At 31.9% G+C, this 10,937-nt stretch overlaps 1 protein-coding gene across 1 annotated transcript; it reads left to right on the top strand.

The window, feature by feature from the left end:
• The first annotated feature begins 2,525 nt into the window (after positions 1-2,525).
• Positions 2,526-8,346, top strand: LOC126714688 (lysine histidine transporter 1-like). Its single transcript, XM_050414950.1, has 8 exons — positions 2,526-2,694; positions 5,816-5,973; positions 6,068-6,463; positions 6,717-7,110; positions 7,233-7,338; positions 7,450-7,541; positions 7,679-7,747; positions 7,843-8,346. The coding sequence occupies exons 1-8, from the start codon at positions 2,647-2,649 to the stop codon at positions 7,939-7,941; spliced, it is 1,362 nt and encodes a 453-aa protein (XP_050270907.1). The 5' UTR covers positions 2,526-2,646; the 3' UTR covers positions 7,942-8,346.
• Positions 8,347-10,937: the final 2,591 nt, after the last annotated feature.

Genomic DNA, 10,937 nt, shown 5'->3' with positions numbered 1-10,937 from the left:
GAGTTAATGAGTTCAAAATACTAAGAATCTAATATTAATAAATTATAAAATTAAAAAAAAAAACCAATTATATATACTCAATGAAAATCACCATACAACAAAAATCATCACATACACTATCTTATTAAAAATTAGAAGAAAAAAATTTAATCATAAATAGTATTAAATTTAAGTAAAAATTTTAATATGTGATTAACTATATTTACCTTAAAAAAATAATTTGACTAATTATTTATATTTTTATGATAAAAATTGTGTTTAATTCTAAATATATCTACATGTATACATGTGTTACATGATATTTTTTTAATATTTTGATTAACTATTTATATTTTTATAATAAAAATTATATTTAATTTTAATTATATTCATACGTTTGCATGAGTAACATGTTAGTTACGTGGGAGATTCTGGCATTTTACCCTTAATTTTTTTAAAAAATTGGCAATATGCCCATGTTTTGATACTCGATTTGTAGAAAATCGAGTTATGCCTGATCAAACTTAAAAAAAATATTTTAAAAAAAAAAAATTTCCATGGAACTCGAGTTTCAAGAAATCGAGTTCCATACAAAAAAAAATTTTATAAGTGCGATTGCCCCATATTCAGGGAGCCCTATAGTGGCGTTTCTAAGCTCTATAGTGATGTTTTAAAGCCATATAGCGACGTTTTCCTGCAATTTTTTATAAGTGTAATTGGCCCATATTCAGGGTGCCCTATAGTGGCGTTTTTAAGCCCTATAGTGACGTTTGAAGACCCTATAGCGGCGTTTTCCTGCAAAAATTTTTAATTAGTAATCGGCCTGTTCTGGGTGCCCTATAGTGACGTTTTAGAGCCCTATAGCGGCGTTTTCATGCAAAAAACTTTATACGTCCCATACCAGCTTCAAGGGGTCCTATAGTGGCGTTTTTAAGCCCTATAGCGGCATTTTAAAGCCCTATAGCGGCGTTTTGGAACTCGACTTCCCTAAAATCGAGTTCCATTTTTTTTTTTTTTTTATAGTTTTATTCGGTATAACTCGATTTTCTACGAATCGAGTATTTCATTGAAACTCGATTTTAAGGTAATCGAGTGTCGAAACAGGGGCATATCCCTATATGTTTTCGAAATAGAGGCATATTGCTAAATTTTTTAAAAATTAAGGGTAAAAGGCTAGAATCTCCTAGTTACGTGTATAAACGCAGCACAGCTATTCCATTGTCAAAATTTTCGAAGCCTCCCCGTAATCATGACGTTGTAATTAAAATTACTCTAATTATTTTTTACTTTTTAGAGCTGTGCAACAATGCGTTTTACTTGCCGCTCTGGCATATTCTGAATGGGTTTGAGTATAAAATAGAAAATTACCATTTATGAATTACGAAAACCTATTTTTATCTTATACTTTTACTTATAGGACTGATTGCGGGTCAAAACTCAAAAGACTCGAAACCAATTGGCCAAATCTTTTTATATTTTTGTTTGTGTAGATTTATAGGTTGACAATTAGTCATTTTTTAAGCAAACCATTTGACAATAATGATGTGTAAGTAACAGTAATACTGTGGTTTTTTTTTTTTTTTTGGTTAATAAAATGTATAGTCATGGAAAGTATCACGTCGGTTCCTTCCTATTATAATAAGACATAATCAAAATTTACCACATCGTTTTACCCAGTAGCCAGATGTTAAATTTGGACGTGGCATAAAAAAAAAATCGATTATCACTATGTTTTTTTTTTTTTTGTTTTGGTAAATGATTATCACTATGTTACAACTTGCAAATGCAACTTATTTGATAATTTGATAATTCAAGATGCTTTTAAAATAAAAAATAAAAGAATTGATACATTTTTTACCGTTATCCATTTTTATAATTGGATATATATTTTATGGATGTTATTTATATAAAAAAGTTACTGTCCTGCCGGAGTGGTGGGCCGCCGGCTGAGGATTGTGTTTCATGGAAATTCCTGGATTGCATGTAAACATGTTATCTATATATTATAAAAAATTTTAAAACCACATGAAATGTTTCAACTGTTCACATTATAGGTTTATAAGTAGTAAAAAAAAGTTGTGAACATGAAAGTGAGAGTCAATCAGTTACAATGTAGTGCATTGAATATATAGTTGTAACATTTTATGTGGTATTAAAATTACTCATTTATTATAAAGGTCATTGCTTCTTCTTCTTTTTTTTTTTTTTTTTTTTTTAAAGAGAGAAAATCTAGTATAATGGCTTATCTCACAACTCTTTTTCCACAACTGTTACATGGAAATATGTGAGTGACGAAGGAAAATGATGGCCCATAGATAATTGATAAAAAATCGCTTACAACCGACGAGTTTAAAATTGTAGGAAAAAAAAAATGGTCAAAAAGAATGTGGTCCTAAGCTATTAAAAAACATAAATAAATAATTCCTGCTTTTGAAGTCTGTAGATGAAAGACAAACACAAAAAAAAAAAACGTCACTTTCAAGATCTCTCTCTCTCTCTCTCAGAATCTCATGTCTCAGGTACACAGCTGTTCTCATACATCATTTCCCTTTAAATACAGAGAGACCCATTTCGAATTCTAAGCTCTAACTTGTTTTGAATTCATTCACACCCTTTTGCCTCATCTCCTTCTTCTGCTATTTGCAATTCACCACAGTGAACAAAGCCATGGGAACTCAAGCTCCAACCGACCAAGACTCATATGCCCGTTCTGAAGTTAGTCTCTCTCTTTCTCTCAAATTTCTGATACTTTAAATTTCCTAAGTTGTTGGACTTCTGTCTTTAGCTTTTTTTCTTTCTTGTTTAAATTTTCTGTATGCTTTTGTGTGCAATGTTTTTCTTTCTTCTTCTTCTTCTTCTTAGTTATGAATTAGGACTTTTTGAGTTCTCTGAGTCTGAAGAGAGATTTCCTTTTGAAGGAAAGAAAATGAAAACTGGCTAGAATACGTAACATTCACAAAACTAAATTTACAGGTTTATAAATATTTTTCATTGGTTTGTCTCACTTTATAAATATATATAATCACTATATAATTTTATTGGGGTCAAATGTTTGTTGTTACATTACATTATAATGGGAGTATGTACTTGACTTCAGCCAAAAAAATAATAATGTAAGTATGTAACGTACTGTGCTACGACACAATTTTCTTCTTCATTAGCCTAATCTAATAAACATAAACTATTGGTCTTTCTGATTCAAATTTTTCCCAAGCATGAGATCATGAAATGGTTATGAGTAGAGAATTGGGTAAAGGAAAGAAGACTCTTCCTTAATTAACTCAACCCTTTCTTTACGGCATCTTTAGATTTAGAAGAAGTTAGCCCATCGTTGCATGTTGATTGTTGGGCTCTTCTTAATTCACGCGTGGACCCCTCTTGCTGCTCTCATGTGATTTTCTCCTCTGCCTTAAACGGATCTTAGCCGAAAGAAATAAAGATATTTTCAATTAATGTATACGCGTCATGCTTCGGTCTATGCTAGTTTCGCTGCTTATAAATTTCCCACGTAGCAAGTTGTGGTAGACTTTTTTTGTGTCCCTACCATTATTTTTCTTCAAATAATGGCTTTTTCTTTCTTAAAATTTTTAAACTTTATAAAATTTGGAGTCGTTTGGTAGAAAAGTTTTAGTAATATTTTTTGTAATTTTTTAAAATACATGTAGAAAAAAAAATGTGAAAAAATATATGTAATTTTGTTTAAAAAATGAAAACGGTAGTTTAAACTTGTTTACCAAACAGGCCCATGTTCATTGATGATAAAAAAATAACTTTTTGCATTAATACTAAAATCTAAAAATCAATTGATATAAAAGATAATTATTATAAAACGGATTAAAATTCTACTATATCTTATATAAAAAAATAAAAACAACTCCACGGAGGTTGTATTTTGGCATCTAGTGGGATGTATTAATAAAATTCTTTGCGTTCTTCCACCCACCAAAAAAAAAAAAAAACTCTATTTTGTGTTGAACACCAAACTTGTAGTCATTTTTTTTTGTATATATATATATAGGAGTCATCCTCAGGTCTGCCAAATTTTAGGCCGGTGATCTCGTTACAACCCGGTTTCTTTATACCGAGTTCCATGTGACTCTGCCTTCTTTGCGTGACATGAATAGAACAATTAATGAAGACGAGAGAAAAGATGCATGGTTACCAAATTTGCGTGTTCGTTAATTGTTATACTATTTAAAAACATGAATAGAACCTTTTTTTTTATTTTTTATTATTATTATTTTTTTTATTTTTTGCTAAAGGAATAGAACAATTAATTCTTCTTTTATAAGTAGTTTCATGTAAGGTAGACTAGCCGCAGTAGGTACTGTGATTAGGAGGGTTTTTTTTTTTTAGTGAAATTGGGAGATCCTTAATGTAAAAGTGATTATTCTACATAGTACCAGTCAAAAACAACATCCTTTTATTTATATATATATATATATATATATATATAGTTTATGACCCAAACTAATTATAGGTTCATGTAGTTGTAGAACAAGTAAAAATTTACATTTGGTTAGTCTAAGATTAGTGTAGGGTTAGTTAATCAAGTATTCTTTAGTATATAGACCCTATATTTGATTCTTTGTAAATAAGAGCTTAATTAGATTATATAGTCGTTAAGGACCTTTTACCATAAGCATAGGCCGTCAAACCAAACCACATAAACTTTTGTATATACTCTCTTTTATGCTTTCATTCATCATTCAATCACTCACAATTACACAACAACTTTAACAATATTTATAAGGCAACAAACAAGTAGGGGGCTTTTTAAAATACATGAAAAAGTAATTGAGCTTTTCCGGCATGCTAGGGAAGTGGGAGAGATAAATAATTACAGGCTGAGCTAAAAGGAGTTTTTTCCATTTGATACCAAGTGATATTTAGGAATAGGATAAAATAAAATAAAAAAAAGTCAAATTGAGTGGAAACGTGATTGGAGGCGAGTGGGCCTCTACTAGGTTTTGTTGACTTACTGCATAAGCAGCCCATGGAGAACTAACAAGTTGGCAACTGTTTGGCCTTTTAACTTTTCCAAAGACTTGGGGATATATGCCTAGTTGCCAACTGATATACGTCAATCACCCAATATATAATAAGCTTCAACTTTCAAGAATTACTCTAGTGCGCCTAGGACTTTTAAGGCAATCTGTAATTATAGACCCCTCCACTCCAGCACTTGGGAAACATCATTATTTTGTGCTTACCTCCAAAACTAGTTTATATGAAAATGAGTTCCAATTTCAAGGGAAAGGCACACATTCATGATGGTCACCAGTACACTATCTTTTTCTTTTGATCTTGATGTTCACTAACTTCAATTTTATTGGATTAAGTTACCACTAAAAAGCTATATTTTTTATTAAAAAAAAAAAAAAAACTTCTTTCTAGATACAAATAGTTGTTCCATTTGTTGTATTCCACTTCATGTTTCACCAATCATGGAATAACAAGTGTTTGAATTTTTTTTTTTTTTTCATTTTAAACTTTATTTAATTTATAAATAAAGTCAAATGAATACATGACAAGTTATGACTAATGGAGTATAAAGTGGAATATAAAAAGTGAGACAAATAATTTATATTTCTTCTTTTTAGTTTTTCTAGTTCCAACATTATTGATTTTAGTGCTCCTTTGAATTGGCTTATTTATTCAAAGAGAATAAAAATATAGTTATAAGGCAACAAAAAAAAAATGAAGTTTTAAAAAAAATTGTACATAAAAAGAAAAAGAAAAAAAAATAAAAACACTAAATAAGCAATAAGCAAAAAAGCATTGCTTGTAAACTGTCATTGATACTGATGAAGACTTGTGTAATCGTCAAATACAGATTGATGAGAAATTAGCAAAGGAGAAGGCTATTGATGATTGGCTTCCAATTACTTCTTCAAGGAATGCAAAATGGTGGTATTCAGCTTTCCACAATGTCACTGCCATGGTTGGAGCTGGTGTCCTCAGTCTCCCTTATGCTATGTCAGAGCTTGGATGGTATGTTTTTAATGTTGTGTTACAATTATGTTAACCTTTGTCTGGTAATTAAGAAATGACTTTCAAAACTGAGCTTTCCTTTTATCAATTTCAGGGGTCCTGGTGTGGCAATACTAGTTCTATCCTGGATCATTACTTTGTACACTCTATGGCAAATGGTTGAGATGCACGAAATGGTACCAGGAAAACGGTTTGATAGATACCATGAACTGGGTCAGCATGCCTTTGGTGAAAAGCTTGGTCTTTATATTGTGGTGCCTCAACAGCTCATTGTTGAAGTTGGTGTGAACATAGTCTATATGGTCACTGGTGGGACATCATTGAAGAAGGTCCATGACACCGTCTGTGCTGAACCTAGTGATCACTGTAAAAGTATCAAATTAACATACTTCATTATGATCTTTGCCTCTGTTCACTTTGTGCTCTCCCACCTTCCCAACCTCAACGCTATCTCCGGTATCTCTTTGGCTGCTGCAGTCATGTCCTTAAGGTACACTCAAGTCTTATGTGCATTTCATTTCTCTAAAATTATGTGCCAACTTTTGTAACAAGCATTGCTTTTGGTTTATGTACAATTCTTTAAACCATTGCTTTTTCCATGCAAAACTATACTTCTTCAATCAACTTTCAGCAAATAAGCATATCAGCAAAATGCTCATCCAAACGCACTTTAATCTTATAGTGTTTCATTTCTCTAAACAATATGCAATATGCTAATATGTGATTGGTATTTTGTTTGGCAGCTACTCTACCATTGCCTGGTCAGCTTCTCTTAACAAAGGTGTTCAGCAAGATGTGCAATACGGCTACAAAGCCAAGTCTACTGCCGGAACAGTGTTCAACTTCTTCAGTGCCTTGGGTGATGTGGCTTTTGCCTATGCTGGTCACAATGTGGTATTGGAGATCCAAGCCACAATCCCATCTACACCAGAAAAGCCATCAAAGGGGCCAATGTGGAGGGGAGTTGTCGTTGCCTATATAGTTGTGGCTTTGTGTTACTTTCCTGTTGCCCTGATTGGATATTGGATGTTTGGAAATGCTGTTGAAGATAATATTCTCATCTCATTAAATAAGCCTAAATGGCTTATTATAACGGCTAACATGTTTGTTGTCATCCATGTTATTGGAAGCTATCAGGTAATGCCCAAACTCTACAATATTTGTTTAAGCTTTACATATTTTTCCTCATATCTATAACATAACATCTTATTAATCAAACTCCCATTTGAATTTTTTTTATTTTTTATTTTTTTATGTAGATTTATGCAATGCCAGTGTTTGACATGATAGAAACTGTATTGGTAAAGAAATTGCATTTCCGGCCTACAAGTACTCTGCGTTTCATTACACGTAATGTATACGTGGGTAAGTAAACTCCTCTCCCCCTTATGCTCATGTCAAACAATGTTGTGGGATCAAGAACCAATTTATGGGCTTGGTTTGAACTTAATTTTGTATGACATTTTTCTATTGCAGCATTTACCATGTTCATTGGCATTACCTTCCCTTTCTTCGGCGGACTTCTTGGATTTTTTGGTGGATTTGCTTTTGCCCCAACTACATATTTCGTAAGCCACACCCTGTCATGAATCTTTGTCATCCTTAATTTTAGAAAAATGCTATTTGTAAATTTTGTTGGAGCAATTACTATCCTAGAAAAAGAACTTTCATATAATCTCTGACTCTTCTTGATTTTAATCCTCAGCTCCCTTGTGTCATGTGGCTTGCCATCTACAAACCAAGGAGATTCGGTTTATCTTGGTGGACTAACTGGGTAAGTTCCACTTGATTTTTGTTCCTTTGTCATTATGTTTTGATTTGCTTGGAACTTTAAGTTTAGTTGAACTTATTTGGCTTCATTGATTTCAGATCTGCATCGCATTTGGCCTTTGCTTAATGATTTTATCCCCAATTGGAGGATTGAGGACTATCGTAATTAAAGCCAAGACCTATGAATTTTACTCGTAAATCATCCTCCCAAGCCAAAAAGAGGTACTGGGTTAATGCAAATGCAATCCTTTTAGATAAAGGGAAGCCAATGATGCTGATGATGCTATTGATGTTAATAGTGGATGAGACTATCTGTAATCAATTGGACACATATATGTTGTCTTCGGAATGTTGGAGTATTGAGACATTGCTGTGTCTGTGGAGAAAGGAATTCTGGCTACAAAAGCAACTAAGGGGGGATTTTGAATCTTCAATAGGCCTTTTTAATGTATTATAGGTTATTTTACTTTGTATGCATACACGTGTCATTGGGCTTATTTTTGCTTTTGTGAAGTGGGTATAGGTGTAACATTTATTCACCAAATACACTTCTGGATTTTTAGTATAGCTCATGGTCATAAACCAATGGTACTTGTTAGTTCAGCCTTCTTCCCTGTAGTGTGGTGTTACCTTTTTTTTTTTTTTCTTTTTTCTTTTTTGAGTAGAAGTGGTGTTACCTTGTTTTGCAATACATAAGAATGTTATGATTTCGCATTGAATATTTTCACTAAGAAAAATAACTTCTTATTTCAACTAACTAATATATATATATAACCTAATATCAGTGGAGGAACTAGAATTTCAAGTTAGGGGGGTAAAATTAAAAGACAAGATTGAAGGTAGAATTAATCTAAGATAAATTAATCGATACTAAATACACACAATTTAAACATGTAATTTGGATCTTAAAATAAATTGGAAAAATAAATTAATGTAAAAATATTAAGAATATAGCAATATGCTTATGAAGTTCTATTCGGCTATACACAACTCAATGCCATGAATGCTTCTAAAATTTCATATAGACATTTTTACTTTTTTATGTCGTTAAAATTCAAGTTTATAGCAAAAACTCAAGTTTGATATTGAAAAGGTTGATAACTAGAGAAAAAATTGTAAGCTGGGAAACCAACTGGTGAGGCGCTAAAATAGGAACATTACATATAAACATAGATTTTTTCTTTCAAAGTCCAATTCAGTATTTTTTTTTTTTTTTTTTTCAGTCTAGTTGGCAAAGTAGTGTGCAAAAAAAAAAAGGTACTATTAGATGGGAACAATTATGTAAAAAAAGTGTTGCCATGTGAATGTAAAATTGTCTGACAATTGTTGACAAGCTAATAAATATTAAAAAAAAAAAAAAAAAAAAAAGTAGATTGTCTTTTGTGTCAACTATCAAGTGGGGACTTTTACTGCATTTTACACCACTACTGCTTGAGAAATTTTGAGAAGCCCGGGGGGAGTGCCCCCTTCAACCACCCCCACCCCCCCCCCCCCCCTCCCTCCCTCCCTCCCTCCCTCCGCCCCTGCCTAATATAGAGACTGTTGTTGACTAGATAATGTCACTATAGTTTCCTCAAATGAGACTACAAGTATGAATCCCTTGAATCGGAGTTGGCTAGTTAAGACTTAAGCCTTGTGGTGAAGTCAAATTTGAAGGGAATTGACAACCATAGGCATGATACTATGCGCACATGTGTGTGTATATAGATTCGCCTGCACATCACATAAACATATTATATATCATTGTTATTAATACCGTTTTGGACCCGTTTCGGTTTGTCTAGTGGAATGGAATATTTCGATACTGGCCGATTTCGGCGTACCGTTTCAGGGTGTTTCAGGGTTCTTAAAAAATAATTTATATATATTCTTATAGAACATAAAATTTTCAATTGTAATAAATAAATAACTAAATATCAAATAATACAAGATTTACTCTTCCTCCTCATCATCATCCATGAGAGAAGGATCAAATTCATCATCAAAAGAACTCCCAAATATAACCTTCTTTTTTTTTTTTTTTTTTAAATAACAGGCCAAATCCAATACCGGCCGAAATTTACATCTCAGCTAGAATTGGCTGGAATTTGGCCGGAATGGACAACGGACCGAAATTTGACCCAAGGTGGAATGTAGGGTATTCCGGTACCAGTTTGCATTCCGATACGAAAAATTTCGACCGTTCCAGCCGGAACGGAATAGAATCAATAACAATGTTATATATTACATATTACATATATATATATATATATATATATCTCGATACCTATGTATCGTACCATTTTGGGTTACCACCAATTTTATTTTCTATATATTAATTTATATTAGTAGAATAAAATTGATATAACTAAGTAACCTAACTATTTATTCAATTTAGAACACATCAAATTAAAAACATAATAAAAGTAACTACAAGTATGATTTCATAATAAAAAGGTTTTTTTTCTTAATCCTAATAATAGGAATTGTCTATAGATCCTTTTTTTTCTTTCTTTTTTTTAAATTTAATATATACTCTTTATATTTCACACCAAAACTAGTTGTAAGAATAAAATAAAATACAAAGTATATCACCAATAGAACTTTGTGGTCTCCTTTATTTGGGAAATTAAATAGTAATTTTTTTATATACTAAACTGGGCCTAAGTACGATCTTAAATCCTTTTGGTTTTGGATGGAGGTTTGTTAAGGGGTTAAGTATGATTTTGGGTAATAGGATAATAATGACCTGGAATGTGAACTAGAGAGTGATTGGGGCGACTTTTGGTTCATGGTGACTAGTGTTTGTATGTAATGAATAGGATGATTTTGGTGATATGTAATGGTGGTTTTAGTTGAGGTAAATGGTTTTCCTTTTTTTTAGTTGAGATATAGTTGGGGGATTTGAATCTTAAAGGCCTGTTTGGTTTGAGCAAAAAATGGATTTATTTTGTATTCGTTTTCAATTTTTTGTGGAATCCACTACTAAAAACTTGTTTGGCTTTGTGTTTGTATTCAGTTTTCATTTTTATTATCCAAAAAAATAGGATTTGAATACAAAAATTAAATACAACTTTTTAGTGTTTTCGTTTTCTTGAAAATGAATACTATACGTACCCAAATTCTACTATATGGATCAGGATCAGAATTGGGCACACAATCTACTTGTATAGTGGGCCTAGTGTTTCCTACTAAGGGCAGTTCCACCTCAAATC

This window comes from Quercus robur, chromosome 2 (genome assembly GCF_932294415.1).
Source record: "Quercus robur chromosome 2, dhQueRobu3.1, whole genome shotgun sequence".
Classification (NCBI taxonomy): Eukaryota; Viridiplantae; Streptophyta; class Magnoliopsida; order Fagales; family Fagaceae; genus Quercus; species Quercus robur.
The sequence above is the reverse complement of the archived record's forward strand: the minus strand, read 5'-3'. Positions and strand labels throughout refer to the sequence as shown.

Coding starts and splice junctions, on each gene's coding strand:
- LOC126714688 (XM_050414950.1), top strand. CDS start 2,647: ATGGGAACTCAAGCTCCAACCGACCAAGACTCATATGCCCGTTCTGAA. Junction 5,974..6,067: donor GCTATGTCAGAGCTTGGATG/GTATGTTTTTAA, acceptor TATCAATTTCAG/GGGTCCTGGTGTGGCAATAC. Junction 7,542..7,678: donor TTGCCCCAACTACATATTTC/GTAAGCCACACC, acceptor TTTAATCCTCAG/CTCCCTTGTGTCATGTGGCT.